The following is a 25938-nucleotide window of genomic DNA, read 5'->3' as shown; positions in this document are numbered from 1 at the left end:
CAGCGCCCGGCCTCTCCCAGCGTGGTCACCACGGGGCAGGATGTCCCAGGCTCAGGGTGACAGGGCTGAGCGTGCAGCTGGGGGCAGAGGGCCCGACCCCCAGGAGGCCAGCCGCTCCGGGCCGCAGCCATCCCGGGGGCAGGGGTTCCAGCCCCTCCCCGCAGATGGAAGGTCAGGGGGTACATGGGGTTCGGGGGACTTGCCGGGGGTCAGACGCAGCAGGGGCGCGCCAGGGCTGGGACCAGTGGGCGCGTGGGGCACACGGGACACGGCCCGGGTGGGTGGGTGGAGGCCCGGCGGCCTGCTGACCCAGCGGCGCCCCCTTGCTGAGCCCCGCACCCCGGCTCCCCACAGGCCGCGGAGACCCAGCCACCGACGCTCAGCACCGCCCCGGACTCCTCTGGGGGAGAACCAGGGTGGGGAGGAGAGCCCTGGGGGAAGATGCCGCGCGGCTGCACCCGCTCTCCGCCTCAGTTTCCCAGCTGGAGATGCTGCCCCAGGCAGAGCTCCGCTTCTGAAGGCTGGTTTCTTAGGGACTGTCGCCCCCACTGTGGAGGGAACGGCCGAGCACCCAGGGCCGCGGGCCACTCACGCCGGGGACAACCGTGCGGGGAGGTCGCCAGCCCTCAGGGGCAGAGTCACAGTCAGGGTCAGGAGCTGCCTAGATGGGAGCCGCTCGGCCGCCTGGGGCCGGGCAGGGCCTGAAGTGCAGGAGGCAGAGTGACAGTTTGGGCCGTCACTGCCCCGAGTCCTGGCTGGCGGCCGCTGGGCGCCGGAGGAGTCTGCAGCTCTGGGAACTGGCTCCTGGCTCGAGCCGCAGGGGAGCTCGGGACCAGCCACGTCCCCGCGGGCCACCAGGGGTCATAACGCTGACCCTCACTTACCCGCTTCCTGTTGTCTGGCCGCGGGCAGGTGGCGTGGGGAGGGCGGAGGGGCGCCGAGGGCGAGGGCCGCGACAGGGGAGGCGCCCAGCCCCTGCGAGCACAGCCGCCCGCGGCCTCTGCGACTAACTGCGGCGGGGGTGCGAGGGGGCGCGTTCAATCATCCACACTGGGGGGCCCTTGCGGTGGTCACTGCACGGCCCAAGGGCCTGTGGCGCCACCTGAGGCAGAGCCCGGGCTGCCGAGCCGAGCGGAGGCTACGGATCCATCGGGCCAGGCCGAGGCCCCCCAGGCCCGCACACGCTGCGAGGGGTGCGGGATTCTCCAGGGCCTGGCACCTACGGGCACCTCCGCCGAGGCCCAGGGGCGCCCTCAGCCTCCCGAGGCCTCGCAGCTCGCAGGGGGGAGGCCGTGGCTCCTGGGACGGGCTCTGCTAAGGGCCGCGGGAGGCAGCCGGGTGCAGACCAGGCCCCGACTCCGGCCCGAGGGCGCTGCTCCCTGGAACAAAACGGGCTCCGGGCTCCAGGGCCTGCCGTGCTCTCGGGGTCTCGTGCTGGGTCGTCGGGGCTGCGGCCGGGCGGCTCCTGGGGAACCGGGCCCTGCCTCCGCGCCCCGCGCCCCCGCCCACCAGGCCCCGGGAGGAGCCGGCCGAGGTCGCCCCCCTGGGAGCGGGGGCAGGTGTCTCAGGGCCTGCGGGGGCCGTGGCTGCACCTCGGCCGGGAGGCTCGGCGGCGGCGGGGCACGAGGAGCTGCGAGAATAAGGTCTGCGGCCGCGTCAGCTGCGGGGACCCGCGGACACGCGCGGCCTGATGCGAAGGCCTGAGGGGTCCCCGCGCAGGTAGCGGCCTACGGACGGGGCCGTGGGGCCGTGGGGCCGGGAGGACGGGGCTCGCGGCCCTGTGGCCCCCACGCGGGGCAGGAAACAGCGCTCGGGCCGAGTCAGGCGCCGGCGGCAGGGGAAGCCCGAGGGCCCGGCCTGTGAGCGGCGTCGAGGCTGCGGCGTCGCCTCCGTCCTCGCTTCCAGGGACGAGCTCGCGGGTCCGGGCGGCGCCGGGCGCAGGTCACGACCCCGGAGGAGGCGGAGCCGCAGGGAGGCGGCGGTCGGCGGGGTCGGCGGGGTCGCGGGGTCGGCGGGGTCGCGGGGTCGGCGGGGTCGCGGGGTCGGCGGGGTCGGCGGGGTCGCGGGGTCGGCGCCTCTCGGCCCAGCTGCTCACCAGGAAGCAGCGGGCGCGCCGTCGCCTCAGGGAGGGCCTCGGGGTTCGCCAGTCCTGGGGCTCGGCCGGGAGCCCTGGCTCCGCTCTAGGTGGGGTTTTGTAGGGTTTGACTTGTTCATTCATGAGGGACACAGAGAGACAGAGCCCCAGGCCGGGCGAGAGGCAGGCCCCCTGCAGGCGCCCCACGCGGGGCTGGATCCAGGACCCGGGGTCACGCCCTGGGCCCCCCGCGCCCCCTGGGCCCCACCGTCCCGCTCCGCTCCGCGACCTGCGGCGAATCGCCGTCTCCCCCGGGAGCCCGACCCCCTGCCCTGGCCCCCTCGTCACGTGACGGGGTCACGCAGGTGCAGGCGGTGGGAGACGCGGTCCCGCGCGGCCTCTCCACGGGCGCCCCGCCCCCCGGGCCGTCTCCCGGGGCTCTCTCCTGGGGCTCCCCGCGGAGGCGGGCGTCAGTGCGCGGCGCTTGCTCGGGCGCGGGCGGCCGCAGAGGTTCCCGACGCGCACGTGTGGTGACAGCGCGAGGCGGCGCCGCGGGCCCAGGGCGCTCAGCCGAGGTGGGGGGTCCGCCCCGCTCCTGAGGCGGCCGCGCCCTCGGCCAAGTGACGCGCCGAGGTCCTCCCGTGGAGGCCGCGCCCTCCGCCCGCCTTCCCCGGGGCCGCCTCGTCGGGGCAGGGCTGAGGGACCCGGCGGGCGGACGACGACCCGGGGACCAGCCCTGCGGCCGCGGCGGGGGACACGGGCTGGCGGAGCCCCGCGGCCGCCTGGATCCGGGCGAGTCGGACGTCGCCGCGCTCCGCTCCCCGCCCGCACCACACGGAGGAGACGCGGGCCCTCAGGCCTCGCACCCGGAGGAGCCGCTGAGCGCTCGGGGCCGAGGGGCCGAGGGGCCGAGGGGCCGAGGGGGCCGACGGGGCCGGGGCGGGAGGAAGCACGGCCGTCAGCCCCACCGAGGCCAGGCCGAGCCACCGGCGCCCCCCGCAGCTCCCCGCCCCGGGCCGCGGGCCGCTCACGCAGTGTGGAGGCCGGGAGGGGCCGCCCCCGCAGCAGCTCGCAGGGCCTCCCGCGCAGCGCCTCCGGGGCCTGGGGCCCCTCCGTGAAGCCGCGGCCTGTGCTGCGTCTCCCCGCCGCCCTCTCACCCCCAGGCGCGAGCAGGTTGAAATGCCAGACGCTGAATTTTTTTAAAGACTTTATTTAGTCGTGAGAGACGCGCGGGGGCCCCGAGGCCACGCGGGACCTGTGGGGCCGGGGTCAGCGGGCGCCCGTGGGCCGCGGAGGCCGCCCACGGGGGAGGGGGAGGGGCGAGCACGGCGGTCCCCGCCCCTCCCCGCCCCCTCCCGCCCCCTCCCGCCCGCGCCGTGAGCCCTGAGCCCGGGAGCCGCAGGCGGCCTCCCCGCAGCCGACCACGTGCTGGCGCCGGAGCCGCCCCCTTCCTCCCCCCTCCCCCCCCCCCAAGTCCTGTTACCTGACAAGACTCTTTAATAAAAGGAAATGCAGAATCGAATTGACCGCGAGCCAACTACACTGGCCCCGCGACCCAGGGGCGAGTCAGGGCTGCTTTGACCACGTGGGCCGCGGGTTCCTGCGGGCTGGAGCATATTTAAGATAATACTGATGCTGTGGCTCTGAATCTGCCAGCCCAGGTCCCTTCTCTCAACAATTAGATCAACATGATCCGCAGGAGGAACTTCACGGTGCAAGGTTGCCGAGAACAGGGTCCTCCGTGGACAAGACGGGCCAAGGAGAGAGAGACTTTTACTTCCCTTCTTCAATTTTCTTCCTTTACAAAGCCAGGCATACTTCTGGTAGTAGTTCTAAAGCTATGGAAATGTTTTATTATATATTTTATTCCAGAATTAGAAAATCTTTATTATTACTTTTTAGCAAAATCTCAAAAATAATTGCTTGGAACCACAAATAATTAAAAGAAATGTAATAAGAGGCTCATAAAAAAGCATTCTGGCATCTGTGAGAACTTTTTCTCGAATTATGATATGTAGCTCTCCAAGGTTTCCAACGGTCACTATGATAACCATGAATTTCTGTTCAGTTGAATACTTTGACATATTTTCCTTCTTAAAACATGAGAACTCATTTCTTCTTCAATAGCTCAGTCATTTCAGGAACTACCTGCAAATTAAAAAAAAAAAAAAGTAATTAAGCACCTTGAGCCTTCCGTGTGGTGTGGTCACAGCTCGGAAGTACACAGAGAGGGGCGCCTGGGGGGCCCAGGGCCTGATCCTGGAGTCCCAGGATCGAGTCCTGCGTCGGTCTCTCTCCGCCTGCGTCTGTCTCTCTCATGAATAAATAAAATCTTAAAAAAGAAAGTACAAAGACGCCCTGTACACTGCTCCTGAGGCCGAGGTGTGCCCCCACCCCTGCTGTGCTCCCCTCTGTGGGAATGTGGGAGCACTACACACTTAAAAAAAAAAAAGATTTATCTATTGTAGAGAATGAGACAGGGAAGAGCACAAGTGAGGGGAGGAGCAGCAGGAGAGAACACGGGCCCAGGCAGGCCTTGACCTCACGACCCTGGGATCATGACCTGAGCCAAGATCAGAGCCAGACATTCGACCACCTGAGCCACCGAGGCCGCCCACGACTACTACTTTTGAAAGGGGAGACCACCTGGACACAAGGCTGGCAAGGCCACGAGCCCGCATACTGCCTGTAGGGACTTTTTTTTCCCCTCAAAATGAATGAAGGGGCCCCTGGATGGCTCAGTCAGTTAAGCGTCGTGACCCAGGGGTCCTGGGACTGAGCCGCACATCAGGCTCCTCCCGGCTCAGCGGAGCCTGCTTCTCCCTCTGCCCCTCCCCCGCTCCCTCTCTGTCTCATAAATAAAATTTTAAAAGAAAAATAAAAACCAAAGATTGAGTCATGCATGGGGGCGCAGAGGGAGGGAGAGGATCCCGAGCCGCCTCCCAACCCCGAGACCACCGAGACCACGCTCTGCGCCAAAACGGAGTCGGGGGCTCGCCCCAGCGCCACCCCAGCGGCCCGGGGACTCGGGCTCGGACGCAAGCGCACGCCCAGGAGGCGCCGCAGCTGGAGCCCCGCTTTCCCTGCGCGAGGACGTCCCTGGCCCCGGGGCTCCGCCCGCCCCTGCCGGAGGCCGCCCCAGGGTCCGGCCCGGCGCTCCTGCGCTCCCTCCCCGGCGCTCCCCGCACCCATCCAGCCCACTCCGGGAGGGCTCCGGCGGCGGCGGCGGCGAAGGGTGGGCGGGGGAGGAGCTGCGGGCTCGAGCCGCGCCGGGCAGGCCGGTGGGGCAGGCGGAGCGTTGGGCAGGCAGCTGCGGGGGAGTGTCGCGCCCCAAAACCGCCCAGCCACCTGCCAAGGATAATCAGCCGGCCTTCCACGGGGCTGCCGCGGTCCCCGCTCCGAGAGCTGCCCGCTGAACCTGCCCCCCATGCACGCGGCCGCTCAATTATTGAAGAGAGCTACATTTCCATTAGGTGGAAATAATGTGTTCGTACAACATTTATTAAGGAAATTGTCGACATGGTGTTTCTTCCGAATGTCACTCCGTCTCCAGCCTACTGGAAGGCCCGTGCTTACCACGGAGCCAGCAGGCATTAGCTCGGGGGCAGCACTAAGTGCTGGCACCACTCCTAGCTCTGCTCAGTGGGCAGACCACGAGCGGGGCCGGTCACCCGGATGACAAGCTACAAGCCTCCTGTGGGACCTACGTGTTCCATGAAAAATAGGCTAGAGCCCAACTTCTTTTAAGTGAAACATTAACTTGATTTAAAACATACAATTTTTAAAGACTTTCTAGCGTGTCTCCCTGCCACACTCCCCCCCCCCCAAAAGAGGGCACTTTGTCCATCATCTATATCCTTTCTTATTAGATCAACCTCAGACTTTCCAAGCATACCACACAATACCTTACTAGAAAAAAATAAATGCCAGCTCAAGTTCACTGAATGACAGCCCGGAGCAAGCTCAAAGACCTAGATTCTTATCTGTATTTTAGATAGTGTGAGATGCAGCTCCCTATTCAGTAAGACCAAATGGAAGTGAATTTATGTTTATCTTTAAAAAAATAAAATAAAACAAGACAATCTACTGACAGAAATCACAACACAACTATATTTCGGTCATTTAGTATTTCCCCAGAGTAAGCACCATGGGAGATAGAGCAGCTCAGGCCTAATTCTTGCCCACAAGAAGTCCCCATCCCCTAATTGGGGGAGAAAAGACAGAGGACTATGAACCACCCAATCAAGAATGTGCTCATCTTACATGTAAGATGTAAGAAGATGAGAAGAATGGCACCAAATGCTCAAAATCCAGGAATCCAGGAGTTCTGAGGAAGAGATTAGGTGTGGACTTGGAAAAATCAGAACATTAACGTGGAGGAGAAAAGTATTCTGGATAAGAACTGAAGAGCAAACAGAGATAAACCCTGTGGGTTCCAGAGAAACAGTGTAAACGGATTAGAATGACTCTAGTGAATAGCTATGTGTGGGAGAATTGGAGAAAGTTTTAAAAAACAGGTGGTATGCAAAGTCCAATCGATGGGAATAGAATACTCATGGTGCCCTGACAACATGCACAAGAATGAAGATGGAACCTCGTCTCACATCATATACAAAAATTACACACCATATACAAAACAGATCAATGACCTAACCATGGGAGTTAAAACAATAAAACTCTTATTGAAAGAAAACTCAGGGCTAAATCTTCATAATCTTGGATTTGGCAATGGATTCTTAACTATGACACTAAAAAAAACATTAGCAACAAGAGAAAAAAACCGACGAGCTGGACTTCATCAAAATTAGAAACTTTTGTACAAAGGTCATTATCAAGAAAGTGAGAGGATAACCTATCTACAAAATGGAAGAAAATATTTGGAAATTACCTCTCAGATAAGGGTTTAATATCCAAAATACATTAGGAGCTCCTACAACTCCAGAACAAAGGCAAAACTCAACTAAAAAGTTGGCAAAGGATGTGGAAAATTTTTCTTTAAAGTTACAGAAAAGGCCAAAAGGACATGAAAAGATGCCCAGCATCATTAGACATTAAGAAAATGCAAGTCAAAACCGCAATGAGACACCACTTCATACCTACCAGGATGGCTCTGAATGAAAAGTAACAAGTGTTAGCAAAGATATGGAAAAACTGGGATGCTTGCACATTGCTGGTGGAATGTAAAATGGGGCAGCCACTAGAGAAAGCAGCTTGGAGGTTCTTCAAAAAGCTAAACATACAATTACCATATTACCCAGCAATCCATATGTATAAACCCAAAGGAAATCAAAGTGAGGACTTGAACAGATACAGAGGCCTATAATCACTCTACTGGCTTAGGCAAAAGTTTCACATATATGACACCTACTAAGGGACAAGCAATAAAAGAAAAAACAGATAAAATGGATTTCAACAAAATGTAAACTTTTGTGCATCAAAGGACATCAAGAAAGTGAAAAGACAGGAGCTCCCCTCTACTTGCTAAATGGGATGCTGTCTGATTCATGACTTAATAAAGACAATACAATTAGTTAATTAAAGAGAGAGGATGAGGGAGGGGAGGAGAGAAGAGAAAAGAGAAGGAAAAGGAAAAAGACAACCTAAAGAATGGAAGAAATTATTTGCAAATCACATATTGATAAGGGACTTGTATTCAGAATATATAAAGAACTCTTACAATTCAACAACAAAAAAGACAAATAACAAAAATTTAAATGGGCAAAGGATTTGAATAGATAGATCTCCAAAGAATATGCAAATGGCCAGCAAGCACAGGAGGCGATGCTCAACATCACTTGCTATCAAGGAAACACAACCACCACCACAATGAATTACCACTTCACAGCCACTAGAATGTCTATAAAAAAAAAAAGATGGACAATAACAAGTGTCAGCGAGTGTACGGAGAAGCGGGAGCCCTCATACAGTATTGGTGGGAACGTAAAGTGGGGCAGCCACTTTGGAAAACAGCCTGGCAGTTCTTCAAAATGTTAAAAATAGAGTATCAAGTGACCCAGAAATTCCATTCCTGGCTATATACCCAAACAAGATGAAAACATATGTCTGCACAAAAACTTCAATGCGTTACTTATAATAGCAAAAAAGTAGAAACAACCCCAGTGTCCATCAAATGATTAATGGATAAACAAAACGAGGCATATCCACACAGTGGATATTATTCAGCAATAAAAGAAAGTGCTGATATAGGAGTCACCACAGATGGATCTTGAAAACCTTATGCTAAGAAACCAGCCACCAAAGACCATATATTACATGATTTTGTCTATATGAAATAGCAGGACAGGAAAATCCATAGAAATACAAAATAGATGAGGTGCTGCCACGGTCTGGGGAGAGTGGGGAATAGGAAGTGACTACGAAGAGGTATGGGGTTTCTTCTCAGTGTGACGAAAATGTTCCGGAATTACATAGTTGATGGTTGTGTAACTCTGGATGTACCGAGAATCCCTGAACTATACATTTTAGAAGGGTGAACTCTATGATTTGTGAGCTAAATCTCAGAAAAGCTATTAAAAAACCACCACCACCACCACCACGAGTCAGGTAGTGTCCTATTCTCACTCTAACTCCGATTATAATATTTACCATTTATTGAACACCTACTATGTATCTGTGTGAAAGGAAATACAAACAGGTCGCCTAATATTTAACACAGACTGTACTAGGTACAGTATAAGCTCATTATACTGTATAACCTTCAATACATTATATATTCAATATATTGTATAAACCTTCAGTATAACCTTGTAAGGTAGGTAGTATGATATTTATATTATTTTTGAGAAAGCTTACATTCAAAAAAATTAAACAGGTTGGCCAAGATAATTTAACTAGTATGTGGCTCACAACTACTCTATGAGTTCATAACAACTATACCTGTTTGAATTAAAGCTCATAATTAATATACCAATTATTTCTCATGTGAAGAAAAAGACTTGTCTCTAACTCATGATTATTGAAGGGTTAAGTAAAATAGTATTAAAAAATAAAATGCATACACATTTTTACTCCAGATACCATATCACTTAGATCATTATTAGTCTGTTATGTGATACTTTGAAATTTAAAATTTTTACACAAAAATTTAGTCTAAAGCCACCCTTTTTACACAACTATTATTTGACTTAATGGTATCTTTTCTTTTTTAAAAATATTTTATTTTGGGGGACGCCTGGAGATGGCTCAGTCGGTTAAGCATCCAGCTCTTGACTTTGGCTCAGGTCATGGTCTCAGGGTTGGGAGATCAAGCCCCGCATCTGTATAGCTACCTCCCACTCTTATAGGAAATCTTAGGGATTGTACCTCAGGCACAGACACGGACACGAGAATGAACGGATTTGTGCCCTGTGCAGAGCCTGCTTAATCTCTCTCTCTCTCTCTGCACTCCCCCCAAAATACAAATAAGTAAATAAATAATTTATTTTTTAAAATAATCTCTACCTCCAGCGTGGGGGGCTTGAACTTACAACTCCAAGGTCAAGAGCTGCATGCTCTACCTACTGAGCCAGCCAGGTGCTCCTGACTTTATGGTATTTTCTTTAAAATCTTAATCTGAAATAGATAATGCTAACTCTCATTCATAACTTGTATCACTGTATTTTTATGTGTTGTTATAACTATTTGAGGAGTATACTCACTACACCACCTTGTCCATTCTTCGGTCAGAATTACTGTAATACTCACCTATGTTACACGCATTCTGATTTCAACTAAAAGAACAATTTGATGGATACTGTCTAGGTTCCTGGAGTCTGCCAAAAGTGAGGTCTTTATTTTTTCTTTGTGGTTAGGGTTGGGGGGAAACAGAGGTTTCTGATTAGGAATAAACTTTTTTGCTAAAATTATATCCTGAAAGTTTTAAGTAAGTAAAAGATGAAGGGGAAGATAAGATAGGTCATTGGTAAACTGGGCCTAAAGGTGCTCTCCTGTCCCACTTCCTTCACCAGGACTTCCTGTCCCAAACCAAATTATAATAGAGAAGAAAACTATTCCTCTTCTGCTTATTAATGATCTAGACAAGAGACGGAGAAGGGGGCCCACTACACGTTCCCAAGGACGAGGGGTACACGTCCTTTCATTCCACCGTGTCCAAGGCACCACCCCGAGGCTCCTAGAAAGAGGAGGAGACAACTCTATGGACTCGACTTGCTTCTGGACCCCTTCCAGGGCTGTTCTGTCCAGCTGTCACTGAGGAATGATAACAAGGCAGGCAAAGACCACGGCCGCAGCCACAACGGCCTCTTCGAACTTTCAGAGTAAGTGTCATTCCATCAGGGCTGGGGTAGCTTTTGAATTCATTCCTCTTAAGAGGAGCTGCGTGAGACTTTCTCCACATACGCCGTGGAACCCCACTCGGGTGGTTCTAGCCTGGAAATTAGAACATGGAGCACATTCTTCTGCCACCAGACTCTCCCCGCAGCCAGCACGGCAAACCTGAGGTGCTCACTGTCTCCTGCAGCGCAGGGTGACCAGCAGAGCCACACCTCCCTGCGCCCGCAGGCCTGGCTCAGTGCTGTACCTGCTGGGACCTGGACTGGGGCAGGACCTCGAGTGGCATCGCGCCTCCATCAGAGCTCTTATGCTGCAGCCCTCCAGGAGACTCCAGGTCAGGGCTGCAAAATGCTGGACTGCCTGCCTCCCGGGGCAAAGCCATTACTGGACCATCCCCCGTGGCCACAGCAAGGAAAGTCAACATGCATTCGTTGGACTGGACTGTGAGCTTGCTTCTTCGCACCTGCATGGCCCTCAGGAACAGCTGCAGGGTGGAGTTCCAGTACCCCACCAGGGCCATCCCGTCACAGCCACCTTGCCCCACCAGGAGGGTCCTTCTTACTGCAATTTATAGGTAGAGGAGTAGCAGTGAACCACTTGGCCATGGTCCCTAACGAGTTGGGAAGGCACGGTGATGAGCGCAAAACAGAACCAGGTGCCTGGCTTAATTGTGCCAAAAAATTGCTGAGTAGTCTTCCCAAATCAGATCTCTCTGGGACACACACAACTTGAAAAAAAACATAACTCACTGGTGTCACATATGTAGTAGCAACTCGGAGGCTACAACTCAAGCAGTACTTTTTAAGTAATCTCCACACCCGACCTGAGGCTTGAACCTATGACCCAAGATCAAGAGTCGCATACTCTACCAACCAAGCCAGCCAGGTGCCCCTCAGGCAGATTTTTAATATTTTCGTAATCTAATTTTACTGTCTTAGGACTCTCACCACATGTACACACCTTTCAGCACACACATGTACACACCTCCTCACTTGCGTGTTCCTTCTCTCCTGTCAGACCCGGGAGCTGTCCTTAATGCAAGAGGCATAGTTGTGTGACACCTTGCCATCAATAATTGCTACAAAGTTGCTCCTCCTCCAAGGCAGTCATCTACTATATAAACATAACAAATTTCCAGCTAACAATTCATCCATTTTTCAAGTAAGCCCAGTCTGTAGGTTGCAACATATAGTGCACAAGAAAACAAAAAAAATGTTAAAATAAACAATATTATTTGTAAACTTATTTAAATATTCTCTTGAAGAAAAAGGCAACTACAGTAGATGTCTGTTTCCAAACATATCAACTGAATACATGGTGAGGCATTCAGAGGGTTTCACTTTTATTTTTTGTTTGATTTATTTATTTAATTTTTTAAATTGAGGTTTAATTCGCCAACATATAGTGTAACTCCCAGTGCTCATCCCATCAAGTACCCCCCTCAGTGCCCGTCACCCAGTCACCCCATCCCCCTGCTCGACTACCCCTCCACTACCCTACCCCTCCACTACCTTTTACATGAGAGACTCCTAACTCTGGGGGAAAAAGAAAAAAAAAAGAGGGTTTCATTTTTAAATTAAAAGGTCTTTACTCGTTAAGCTTCTCACTGTAGCTAAATGCTTGCTATTTGAACAAAGTTACTTACCCTTGTGAGAGATACAAAAAATTTTTCTCTCATTCTAACTTTTCCTCCCACTGGTATATCTCAGTGGTCAAATGAGTGTCATTAATTACTGTTTGTTCTCACACAGCTGGGCCGGGTGACAGGAGCAGCAGAAATACCCAAATCCTAAATTTCAATTACAGGAGCCCAGGATCACTGAAGAGGGGCTCTCAGAGGGGCCCGGGTGGGGGTTTGCCAAGGGGACGGCTGACCCAGGGCAACAGCCCCATCCTAGTCTCTGCATGAGCAGCTGAAGTTCGTCCTCGCTGAGCACGAACATACACTTCCAAGTACAGGTGTGCTCTCAGAGTAAATCCTTAGTTCATGTGGAGCATACGCAGCACTGGCGAAGCCACGGTAAGGGGCCAAGTCTTTTGCCAAGGGGAACACCGTGGCGCTATTAAGGCCCGCACTGGCTTGCTGTGATTCTGTGTGAGGGCTTCCTCACTAGCAAACCCACTGCTCCCAGGGCTGGATGCTAGGTTCAGAGCCTCAATGACGGCGAGAGCGATTTCTGCATAAGGCAACCTACAGGTGTGCAGGCAAGTCCTGAGGGACAAAAAGAAGCCGGGCCAGGCACGAGCTATGTCCTTTCAATGTTACACATCAGTATCATTAAAATAATTTTTCTCATGGAGAGAGCAAGTACAGGGGTGGTGGCAGGGCAGAAGGAACACTCAAAAGTGAAGAGGATGAAGAGTGGGAAGTGTTCTTCCCTAAGTAGATCACATTAGGAAGGCCCTGAACTCTCCAACACAGCAAGCAGAGCATACTTGTTGAGCCAGACAAGCCGCACTCGAGCGCCCACTCAAAAGCTGAGTCGGGGTGCCTGGCTGCTTCAGTCAGAAGAGCATCCAACTCCTGATCTCAGGGTCAGAGTTTGAGCCCCATGGGGAGTGTGGAGATTACTTAAATATGTAAAACTTAAAAGAAAACAAAGAAAAGAAAAGCTGTAGCATTTCTGGCAAATCTCTGAATGAGGGTATTTGATGTGAATTTTTTTTTTTTTTTTTTTTTAAAGATTTTACTTATTTATTCATTAGAGACACAGGCAGAGGGAGAAGCAGGCTCCATGCGGGGAGCCCGACGTGGGACTCGATCCTGGGACCCCGGGGTCACGCCCTGAGCCGAAGGTAGAGGCTCAATCGCTGAGCCACCCAGGCGTCCCTGATGTGAATTTCTTTAAGATACCTGCCAAATATGATTCTAGGTTATAATTACTTGAGTCACTTCACATCGTGTACTACCTTAGTACACAAGATGCCAAAAGTCATGTGGATACTTTAAAGACAATATGGACTCCTTTTTTTTTTTTTTTTTTTTTTACATTTTTATTTATTTATGATAGTCACAGAGAGAGAAGAGAGAGAGAGAGGGCAGAGACACAGGCAGAGGGAGAAGCAGGCTCCATGCACCGGGAGCCCGACGTGGGATTCGATCCCGGGTCTCCAGGATCGCGCCCTGGGCCAAAGGCAGGCGCCAAACCGCTGCGCCACCCAGGGATCCCTCCTTTTCTTTTTTTATGGACTCCTTTTCAAAGGTAAAGTTATAATACTCTATATAAACTTCATGTATTTATTAGGACAACTTCTCTTTAAGTAGTTTAAAACTACATATACATATTAATACAATACACACAGACACACAGGTACACAGACATACGACGTTCTCCTGTAATGGTTTCCTCTATGACCAACTCTAAGAGGTTCTTCTTGGATGACAATCTAGGTAACAGTCATCTCTCCCAAAGCCAGCTTACCTTAAATAAATCTGCGACAATTCCATAATCTGCCACTTGAAAAATCGGAGCTTCTGGGTCTTTGTTAATAGCCACAATTGTCTGTGAAATAAAACCAAGAGTTTGGCCTTTATCAAGAAAGCATACCATAGATTGATGGTTCTATTTTACACTCTCAATGAAACATTTTTTTTATTTTTTTTTTAAATTTATTTATGATAGTCACAGAGAGAGAGAGAGAGAGAGAGAGAGAGGGGCAGAGATATAGGCAGAGGGAGAAGCAGGCTCCATGCACCGGGAGCCTGATGTGGGATTCGATCCTGGGTCTCCAGGATCGCGCCCTGGGCCAAAGACAGGCGCTAAACCGCTGCACCACCCAGGGATCCCTCAACGAAAAATTAACATGGTTAAAAATGTCTACCAAGTAAGATTAATTTGATTCATTTGTGCCAATATTGTAAATTGAGAAATTTCTGGGTTTGAACATAGCACAATTATCTCCCACCCCACTACTAGCCCATCACGGTATTAATAAAGGTTTTTAAACCATTATTTTTCTTAGTTTTTTTCTGACTTATGAAAAATAATGTTTTAGGAAGTAACAAATCAGGAGAGGATTCTGGGCAGATGGAAAAATAGGAAGCATCAGAAGGAACGTGTCTTCCCACCTACACTGCTAACAACTGCACTGGCATCATCTGTCTAAGGTAACTACTTTGGGACTCCAGAGTCTATAAGGCTTGCAACTTCCAGGGGAAGGTAAACTGCAGCTCTTATTGCAGGCGCAGGTACTCATTTCCCACCCCCAGCGGCAAGCACCTGTGTACACATTCCTGCAGCAGCCTGCAGCAGCCTGCAGCGCCCGCAGGAGCCAGAGTGGGCAAAAAAGCAGCCTGTCCTCCAACTACTGGGGACGTGTGCTTTGATTACTGACTGCTGCTACCGATCAGAGATGCAGGCCGAGGAAGACTACTGTTGTTGCACCTCCCCCACTGTTGCAGATCCCTCCCCTCCTCTGGCTAAAGCTACCTCCAGGGGATTTAAAAAGTCAAAGCACTTCTGCCCCCCAGCATTGTTCTTTCTCTGAGAGCCAGACATTCAAGACTAGAATACTCAAAAACAACTGCATATACAGAGAAAATTACAAACTAACCTCACATGCAGGCTTAGAAAAGACAAAAAGACCTTAAATTTATACCTCAGGTTAATCTTTGGCAGAGAAACAGCCTACAACACAAAACACAAGAATAATAAATAAAAAACAACAACGAAACAGCACACCCTGGGGAAGGAGGAGAATCGGATTTCCAGGAATGCCACATCATTAGATTCAAATATCCAGCTTTCAACAACAACAAATCACATGGCATACTAACAAACAAGAAAGTACGAGTGCAAAGGAAAAAAAATCAGCAGAAACTGCTTCTGAAAAAGATCTGATGGCAGTCCTACTAGAGAAAGACTTTGAAACAATCATTTTAAAGATGCTCAAAGCACTATAAAGATGTGGAGAAAGTCAAGAAAACAATGTATGAATAAATGGAAATATCAACAGAGATCAAAAGAGAGAGAAACCAAAACAAAAATTCTGGAGATGCTAAGTACAATAACTAAAGTGAAAAATTCACTGGAGAGATTCAAAGGCTGATTTGAGATCATTACCTGAGCCAAAACCAAGAGTCAGATGCTTAACCGAATGTACCACTCAGGCATCCTCTCTATGGGTGCTTCAAACACCACTGCAATTAAAGTAAATTTAAAGTTTTGACTCTATTATTTGACTCTATTTGGTGTTATTTTAATAGATTATAATAATTCATTTCTCTAGGAATCAAGTTTCTCCCTGCCTATTATCCTAACACATGAAAACAACTGGAACACATTTTTAAGAGAATTTTGATACAGTCTGACTTAACATATAGCCCACATGACATATGTGTAACTCCCCTAGGGTCTCTCAAAAAGATGAAAATATTCCAGAATATCTGAGAATGGAGTATAGTGTAGTCCAGATGACTACTACTCCAGCGAAACATGGCACATGTATTAAAAGATGTGTGGTCAGAGACAAGAAATGATGGTTTCAATATGAGCCTCAAACCCAAAGTCACAAGCACAAACATTTCGAATCACAGGCATTTGGTTTGCATTGAGGTGAAGCCTCCTTTGCAGGAACTAGCAGAGAATTATTTAATTAATGTGGTTGATGATTTTCCTGGAGGCCACCTGGTCAAATATCTGACAGTTTAATCTTCTGAAAGCTTTTTCATTCCCACTACATAAAAGTTATTATTATTTTTTAAAGATTTATTTATTCATGAGAGACACAGAGACAGAGAGAGAGGCAGAGACCCAGGCAGAGGGAGAAGCAGGCTCCATGCAGGGAGCCCCATGTGGGACTCGATCCCGGGTCTCCAGGATCACGCCCTGGGCTGAAGGTGGTGCTAAAATGCTGAGCCACCCAGGCTGCCCATAAAAGTTATTTTTAAAGCAAGAGCACACAACTATGGACAAGGAACCACTAAAGTATGTAAGAAGATTTGGGATGGTTATAGTCTTTCAAATTACTAAAAGAATATTCCTGAATTGTCAACTGTAAAGTATCATAAAATCTTGCTTGCATCCTCGAGCTCTCTTACTATACCCTTATAAATTCACGGTCCCTTCTTTACACAGCTTTTACAGCACAGATTATATTCAATGATATTAATATGTATATAGTTCAAAAAGTACTTTCATTACATTGACTTGTTTGATATAAACCAAATTTCATACTCTTTAAACTATACGATGATGTTAATTAAAACTAAGTTGTGGGCAGCCCTGGTGGCGCAGCGGTTTGGCGCCGCCTGCAGCCTGGGGTGTGATCCTGGAGACCCGGGATCGAGTCCCACATCGGGCTCCCTGCATGGAGCCTGCTTCTCCTTCTGCCTGTGTCTCTGCCTCTCTCTCTCTCTGTGTCTATGAATAAATAAATAAAATCTTTAAAAAAAAAAACTAAGTTGTATGTGATGTGATCATCAGATTTTTTTTTTTTAAGATTTATTCATTGATGAGAGACACACACAGGGAGAAAGAAAGAGAGAAAGAGAAAGAGAGAGAGACAGAGGCAGAGACACAGGCAGAGGGAGAAAGAAGCAGGCTCCATGCAGGGAGCCTGACGTGGGACTCGATCCCAGGACCCCGGGGTCATGCTCTGGGCCGAAGGCAGACACTCAACCACTGAGCCTCCCAGGTGTCCCATGATCATCTGTTTAAACCCCTTACTCTAATATCTCATTTTAGACCTTAACCAAAATTATAACCTGAGACTGTTGTGTCTCCCACACAAGGTAATGATGATAAGAGTACGTTTTTTCATTAAGCAACCCCAGCATCTAGCACAAAGTAAGTGCTTAATAAATATTTGTTGACTGCATAAACAGAGGACACCTTGGTTCAACTTTCTTACAGACTGTTCCCCAATACTGGTCTCCTGACTTCAACTGTTCCCTTTTTGCTTTACCTAGCTAGTCCATCTGTCCCTCAATCCAGTCATGTTGCTGTGGCATCACAATTTTTGCCAGGATCTTCTTGGCAGACAGAATCTTTTATTTTAGAGAAACAATTCTACGATATGTCTGAATTGGCCCAGCTAAAAATATTTCTTCAGGTTGCTGGTGTTGGAGTGTTTTTTTCCTTTTTTCCTTTAATGCAGCAACAACATTTTCCCCATCGGCACTGCTTGTTTTCATAGCTCAGTAAAGAAACCTGCCATCCAACTGTGAAATCTGACTGGTTTTGGGCCAATTCATTTAGAGGTTACATGGAGGTAGTGAATGCATTTTTTCAAGTTAGAAGTTAAACCTGTTAAAACTTTTATTACCTTTTATATCAAACTTCCATCTGAATGAATAAAAAAGCTGGAATGTCAGAAGCATCTCTGTCTTCATGAAAGACTAAAGTTCATAATTCAAACTGTGCATTGGTATGCATGAATTAATGTGTCATATTCTGAAATATATGCTCACAGAATCCTTACACAGGGCTTCCCAATATAGTCCAAAGCAGCAAGTTAGCTTCGAATGCTTCCTCTATATACTGTATTGTTAACAATTACTGTGGTATTAAGATGCCTCAACCCCAAATATATTTGTCACCAACCTGAGAAAAGGAGCTTTGTCGCCATGAGGGTGGGACATTTAGGGGACCAGGGTGAAGCAGAGAGTCAGGGATTAGAAACTTTATAAACTAATTAGATGGTCAGAACCTCATTAAGCTGTCTTCACCCTAAATTTTCTAACTATAGAGAATCAGGGCTGAAAGGGACCTTAGACATCATCAACGAATACCTGTGTTAGATAAAGAACTGAGGTGCAGCCAAGACGCATTATGTGGTAAGCTAGGGGCAGAGCTGGGTGGGGTCACATTACTTTCCATGACACAGCACTGCCTCTCCTACCAGTGGTATAGTCAAGCAGTGATCAGCACCTTGTATTACTTTCTACTCGTAGATCTGTGTTAATCTGAATGGTTGAACCTACACACACCGTAACTATATGGAAACTGAGTAAAACCAAAATTTTAAAATAGGAAAATTTTTCTTTTAGGATCATTATTACTGTATACTTACCTTGCTGTCTTTCATCCCAGCTAAATGTTGGATGGCTCCAGATATTCCTACAGCAATGTAAAGCTCCTGAAACAAAAGAGACCATACCATTAATACATACTTACATATATTATATTGTATCTTCCATAGTATTTGCTATTAGCAATTCAAGTCTTAGGCTAAAGATATTTTAAATAAAGTAGATGCAATATGTGCTACTTAAATTATGTTTTCTTCCTTCCCTGATCTAAACCAGTCTTCTCTTTCCTCCAAATTCCTATACTAGTGGGGATATAATAAATATGTGCATAATGAGAATCAATGACAATTAAGTATGTGCCAACCACTGTGCTAATAATAAGCATTTTGCATCAACTGTTTCAATTAATCTCAATTTCCTGTGAGGCAGCACTTTTTGTCTGGGCTGCTCATTTAGATACCACACTTTAAACTCATCACTCTGTATATATTCATTTACCACGTATGTGTGTGCGCGATGTATTTTCATATATATACGTACATATGAATATCAGTATATATCTTTATATATACATGCACAATATATACACAATGTACATGTAAACACATACACATATTAAAATTTATTTTGGAGACACCTGAGTGGCTCAGCGGTTGAGCATCTGCCTTCAGCCCAGGGTGTGATCCTGGAGTCCCAGGATCGAGTCCCACATCGGGCTCCCTGCATGGAGCCTGCTTCTTCTTCTGCCTGTGTCTCTGCCTCATTCTTTCTCTCTCTCAGAAATAAATTAAAATCTTAAAAAAATAAAATAAGAATAAAATATATCTTGACTTGTTTGCCTTCTCATAAAAGGATATTTGTAAAATGATAATTGATATACTTCTTAAACTTCGTATTTAGAAAAAAACAAAAGTACAAATCAGCCTCAAGAGGTTCTAAACACAGACATACACACACGTGCACACACAATCTCCCTAAGAAATACAAAGTTCTTGAAGGAATAGGCTAAATCTCTGTATTTCGAGCTCTTACTAAAAGGGCCTCAGACTGTTGTTTCTAAGGAAAGGTTAATGATAATCTTTGTACCTCCTGATCCTCTGCCCCCAGTAATAACAAAGAGAATGACTACTGGCTGTTGCTCTCTGCCCCTTTATCTGAAAAGTTTATAAAGTGTCCATGTTTGGAAAACTAATAAATGCTTAATTTAATGGAGCTTAGCTGCTTCATTCTGTCTACTAAACATAATTAAGGCTTTAACTGAAAAACGTTTCCCCACACATAAGCTGAGCAAGTCCTGCCTTGGGGAGGGGGTTCCCCTACCACATAACCAGACTGATGCTATGGTTTTGTCACAACTGACACTAGTCTCTCCTCAATATGAATAAAAACCAATTTCTTCCTCTGTTTCCCAACTGTAAACAGGGGGTATAGCCCCAACACTGGAACTTCTTAAAAAACCTCCCCAGGATACTCTAATGTGCAGCCAGGGTAAGAACCATTAGAGCAGATGATCCCTCAGCTCTTACGCAGCTGGAATCCTGTAACTCTTTTCAACAGGACCAGGCCAGGGGATGGGATATGCCCGGGCCTTATCTCTAAGGCATAAAGCGTCTAACTGCTTCTAAAGCAGCAAGATACTACTGTGTACCCTGTAAAAGGAAACAACTTAGTCCCCAAAGTGAGTTAAATCTTCTGAAAATGAGGTGGGCTTGTTTTCCAATTCAACTTGCTCTACAGTTACCACCTAAAAGCCTAAAGGTAAGTAGGTACAATTTGGCCTAAAAAAAACCGTCTTGGGCGGTAGATAGAAAGTAAAATGTATGGGTAAGGATAAAACACATTCCCATGGCTCCATGATTCTATCTTAAACATATGCAGTGTGTCTGTCACGACCATATACATCTGAACAATGCAATAAGGCCCTGATACTATACTTCTCATCAGGCATGGCCACTGCCATGAGATAAACAAGCTTCTTTTCTTTGAAAAAGCACCACTATTCTTTATGTAACATTTATAGGTAACTTCAACTGATAATTTTAACATCATTTCAGTTTACTCTAACTAGCATTTCTTTAATAAAAGGACCATCATTAAATTGTCAATTAAAATATACTTACTAAATCTCACATTCAGGAAAACCAGGCCAACAAAATCTCCAAAGCAAGTTATTCAGAAAGACAAACATCCAGACAGAAAACTGTCTCACCAGCCACTCTTCCAGTACACTCTCAAAGCAAGCATTGGAAAAGATCAATAGTTCTATAAATGAGTCCTTCTAACATACATGGCCACATTAAAATTCAACAAGTCTTAAAAGCTCCATTTGCATCATAAAATGCTAATAAAAAATGTTGATCATCCTGGCAGTAAACATCTACATAAATATAACATAAATGAAATTTACTTTAAACCCCCTGAGAAATGAGTACCATTGACTTTAACCATAAATGTCACTAAGGAAATAAAGGATTCTGGGCTAAAGCAAACCAAAGGGCCATTCCTGCCTTTCCGACCAGGATAAGTGATCCAAATGGATTCACATGGCCAACAGGGCCTCATTTTGCTGTCTTACAAACATGGTTCTCTGAATAAATATAAAGACGCTGAAACAATAACCAGAAAGAGTCCTGGGATTTGGGCTGCTGTTCTGAGATCTGTTATGAGATCTGATAGCTCTCTTAGGCAGGAAGAGAGACTTTTTTTTCTTCTTTTTTAAAAAACATGTACAGGCAATTAGACTATTATCTTAGGATGTTTCCTTATGGCTTAGAAAGCACTTCTGTATTTCAATAATAATAATTAGTATGTATAAAACTCTCCACAGATGCTAATTTATGGAGCACTTTAGACCCTGCTTCACAACATAACAAGGCAGTCCCTGCCCTGAGGCACTTACCTTCTAAAATCAGATAGTAAGCAAGATAATTTGGATAGAAAATCAGATGTGATGTTGGAGGGAGCAGCAATTAAGGGCTCAAAAAGAGGTAGGATTAACAGAAGGAGCAAAGAGAAAAGTAAGGAGAGTCCTTAAGATGAAATCCTAGGAGCCTTAACAAAGGGAGGGAATCTAGAAGTGAGATGGATCCACGAACAGGAACAGGCAACACTGCAAAGGAAGACGCAAAGCCCCCAGGGCAGTAAGAGGACAAGAGGTTATTCTGAGACGCGAAGGAGGGACAGCACTTAGTTCAACAGAAACAAGGACCAGCAGAGGGCGGCACAAATCCCTCTTTGTCAAAATCCAAAAAGACTATACCGTAGATTCATTGAAAGAACTCGGGGCAGGGCTCTAAACAGGTTACAGTGGGCTGAGGTGAACACAGGGCTAGGGCTTGGGAACTGCTGCACCCAGCTTGCAAGAGGAGGGTATCACTGTGCTTAGGAGCCGAGGCTCGAGAATCTCCCTGCCTACGTTCAAATTCCAGCTCAGCCACCTGATAGACACGGGACCGTGGGCCAGCTGAGAACCCTACCTCAAAGGGTTCGGTGAGGCTGCAGTCCTTAGCACAGTACCCAGGATCCTAAGACACTGCGTGCCTTGAGGTTTGCTCAAATATTGATTCTCTCGGCCCACTGGGTGGCCGGCTGGGCTCCTGGGGTGGCTTCACGGCCAAGCGTCCAGCTGAGCTACCGTGTACACTGAACAGCTCGGGAGGAGGCAGCACTTACATCATCCTCATTACAGAACTCCTTTTTATTACAGTAATCTTCCAACAGATGGCAATGCAGTTAACTTGAGAAAGGGGTACTTTTCTCCTAATTCATACTAAAAATGTGTATGGACTAGAAGTGCAGGGGAGCCAGAATCCGCTGCGGTACAAATGCTGTAATTTTCTACACATGCCGTAACAGGAAAAAGTTGAGAGAGAGACACTAGTTAACTATGATTTGAGCCTTGCTGATACTGCTGCTACACCTCACAGGTCCTGTAGAGACAAGCGGGGCTCTTCGTCCTCAAGACGCTCACAGTCTAACAACATAGATGAAGGTAAAATAACAGAAGTCTATAATCCAACCAGGGGGAAATAAATCAAAGTATGACAAAGCTCTGGTCTCCCGTGCAAATGCTTTCAGTACCCGCCACTGAGAAGTGCAAAGGGCTAGGGAAGCAGGAAGCAAATGGGGGAGGACATTCCTCTGTAGTCATTTCTACCCCCGCCAAACAGGAACCCACTTTTGCAGCGTATCCCATCTTCTCTGGCTCCCTGAGTCCTTTAGACGAAACAAGCTTTTCTTTTTTTCTCTTCAAAACAAGATTTTAAAAGTAGGTTTTATTGGTCCTAATTTAATAATAAACCTTTGTGTCTGACGAACAGAAAGATGACTGGGATGAAATCTAAAGCACTCTTACAGAAATTCAGCCAACCTGTGGAATCAATATGGTCGAATATTCTGATAGGTGACTTGAGTTTTGGTTACTTTCTTTGGAAAGAATGAACATTACTCCTGCTCAACCGAAACCTTGCGCCAGAAACCTGGAATTCCAAGGGGTATTATCTGGGTCTTACTCTCCAGAGACTTTAGTGCAGAAGAAGCTAAGGAGAAAGTGGTCTCTTACTTGCACATCGTGATTTTTGTCTAACACTGTTAACTGCAAAAAATATTTATATTGTGAGACACATATCTAATTCTTAAATTTCTATTAGCCACATTAAAGTAAGAAAACAAGTGAAACTAATATTAACAATGCAATCTCAATTCAGACTAATGACATCTCAAGTGTCTCACAGCCACATGTAGCTTCGTGGTTACCACAATGGATAGCACAGATCCAAGATAATTCTATAATAAGCTAAAGAGCAGCTTTCTTGTAAACTCTACAAGGGTACATGGTCTGACAGTCGATCTAAAGATAAAATGACATTAGTCTAATGTGTCTGCTTTGCTTATATGGACTCAGAAGATCATTTATAGGTTTTAAACTCTGACAACTGAAGGAAAAGAAAAATCAGCAGTCTAACAAAGCTGAAGACCAGCATGAAAGGCAGTAAGATTAAACAAGAGAGCAAGCAGCCAAGAGTCTCAAATTTTAGGTAGTGTGGACCATTCTAAGAAAGCCAGAGGCATATGAAAACTACTGGCTTAATATAGTAAACTTATAATCTGAAAAGACACTATCAAATTTTGTCCTCTTGTAAGCTATAATTTTTCTTAAAGCTCTAGAAGGACTTGCAAATTCGTCCTTAAAAACACACTTTTCAAAAAAAAAAGTATCTAAATAATGATTTTTTAGAAAAATTTTTATTTTTTAAAGATTTTACTTATTTATTCATGAGAGACACAGAGAGAGAGAGGCAGAGACATAGGCAGAGGGAGAAGCAGGCTCCATGCACCGGGAGCACGATGTGGGATTTGATCCCGGGTCTCCAGGATCGCGCCCTGGGCCAAAGGCAGGCGCCAAACTGCTGCGCTACCCAGGGATCCCCCTAGAAAAGTTTTTAAATAAAAATTTAAAAATACTTGGAATGAAACACCAAAAAAAGGCAAAGTATATCAGAAAAATTTATAGTTTTAAAATTTTTATATTAGGAAATAAGGATGATAGAAAATGAGTGAGCTGACTGCCTGAGTGGCTCAGTCGGTTAAGCGTCTGCCTACAGCTCAGGTCATGATCCCAGGGTCCTGGGATCGAGTCCTGCACGCTTCTCCCTCTGTCTCTGCATCCCTCTCTCTTTCTCTCTGTCTCTCATCAATGAATAAATAAAATCTTAAAAAAAAAAAAAAAAGAAGAGGAAGAAAGAAAATTCGTGAGTTAGGATCTCAACTCAAGAACGCTGAAAATGAGGGGTGCCGGGGTGGCTCAGTCAGTTGAGCTTCTGACTTCGGCTTAAGGTCACGATCTCCGGGTCCTGTGATCCAGATCTCTGTTGGGCTCCCTGCTCAGCCAAGAGTCTGCTTGCCTCTCCTCCCTCTGCCCTTCTCCCTCCCCCTGCTCCTGCTCTCTCTCTCAAATAAATAAATAAAATCTTAAAAAAAGAAAGTTGAAAATTACCAAGTATACAAAACCACTACATTTATTCAATCACTATTATAACAAAATAAGTAAGATCAAACAGACGGGTTTGGATTCTGACTGTTCCACATACCCTGTGTTCTTGGGCAAGGTATTTAACCTCTCAAAATCTCATGTGTAAAATGGAGACAAACAACTGTAGTTAATAGGACTGCTGTGATCATTAAATAACACAATGCATGTGAAGTGTTTAAAATAGGTTAGATGTTATTATTCATGTTATTATTATTACTAAATGATCACTAAATCCTTAAACCAGAAAGCATAAGATAGACAATTATCATCTACATTCCACTGTAAAGTGGCAACCATCACCATCTCAAGGAAGTTATTAATTTGATACAATTCTTCTGGGATAATGTATTGGGAAAGTTTCTTTTTACTGATACCTATCAGTTTCTTTACTGCATACAGTACTAGCTATAAAGTTAGAAATTAGAAATTCTGCCCAACTTTCTAGACAGTGCTGGCTGGCTTAGAAAGTTGGGGTAAATACCTCTGCAAGATTTTTTTTTTTAAGATTTTATTTATTTGAGAGAGAGAGAGAGAGAGAAAGAGAGATCACAAGTCGGGGAAAGGGCAGAGCGAGAAGCAGACTGAGCAGGGAGCCCAATGATGGACTTGATCCCAGAACCCTGGGATCATGATCTGAGCCAAAGGCAGACTGTCCAACTGAGCTACTCAGGTGCCTTCTTTATAAGATTCTAACACAATCTTTTTATAGAGATACATACCCAGATTCAGGTACTAAGACATATCATATTGGTTATATAAAACATATATATGTGGGGTGCCTGGTGGCTCAGTCAGTTAAGTCTTGAGTCTTTAGTCTTTAAGTCAGGGCCTTAAGACCAAGCCCAAATTGGGCTCCATGCTGGGTGTGGAACCTGCTTCAGAGTCTCTCTCCATGGGATGCCTGGGTGGCTCAGCAGGGGAGTGTCTACCTTCAGCCCAGGGCGTGACGGGGGGGGGGGGGGGGGGGCCGGGATCCAGTCCCATGTCAGGCTCCCTGCATGGAGCCTGCTTCTCCCTCTGCCTGTGTCTCTGCTTCTCTCTCTCTTTGTGTCTCTCATGAAAAAAAAAAAAAAAAGATTCTCCTTCTTCCTCTGTCCTTCCTCCTGATTTACATGCTCTAAAAAGAAAACAGGGCAGTCCGGGTGGCTCAGCAGTTGAGCATCTGCCTTTGGCCCAGGGCATGATCCTGGAGACCTGGGATCGAGTTCCATGTCAGGCTCCCTGCATGCAGACTGCTTCTGCCTCTCTGTCTCATAAAAAAAAATAAAATCTTAAAAATAAATAAATAAATAAATAAATATCCATACATACATATATATATATATATATATACATATATATATATATATAAAGTCGAAATTACATGAGTTTATGATGTAAACTCATACATTCACTTTTTTTCTGGAATCGGACAGTACTCTGCCAGCAGCAAGTTCAGATCTGCTTTAAACAAAGTAGAAAGGAAAGATTTAAACATTTACTTTTTTGTTCATATGAAATATAAGTGGAGTAGCAGAAAGGCCAAGCCAAGCCAATATTGCTTCATCTCTTTAAAAATCAGGTTTAGGG

At 47.1% G+C, this 25938-nt stretch overlaps 1 protein-coding gene across 1 annotated transcript in view; it reads right to left on the bottom strand.

Moving 5' to 3' along the window:
* Nucleotides 1-3895: 3895 nt before the first annotated feature.
* The window catches only part of ETFA (electron transfer flavoprotein subunit alpha), a 77124-nt gene continuing 55081 nt past the window's right edge, over nt 3896-25938 (bottom strand). The window contains exons 10-12 of the mRNA XM_038581082.1: nt 18380-18445; nt 13789-13869; nt 3896-4222 (exon numbers count right to left, since the gene is read on the bottom strand). Of these exons, the coding sequence (XP_038437010.1) occupies nt 4184-4222; nt 13789-13869; nt 18380-18445 (186 nt within the window). The 3' untranslated portion in view covers nt 3896-4183. The remainder of the gene's footprint in view (nt 4223-13788; nt 13870-18379; nt 18446-25938) is intronic.

The sequence above is a fragment of the Canis lupus genome, chromosome 30 (assembly GCF_011100685.1).
Source record: "Canis lupus familiaris isolate Mischka breed German Shepherd chromosome 30, alternate assembly UU_Cfam_GSD_1.0, whole genome shotgun sequence".
NCBI lineage: Eukaryota > Metazoa > Chordata > Mammalia > Carnivora > Canidae > Canis > Canis lupus.
The sequence above is the reverse complement of the archived record's forward strand: the minus strand, read 5'-3'. Positions and strand labels throughout refer to the sequence as shown.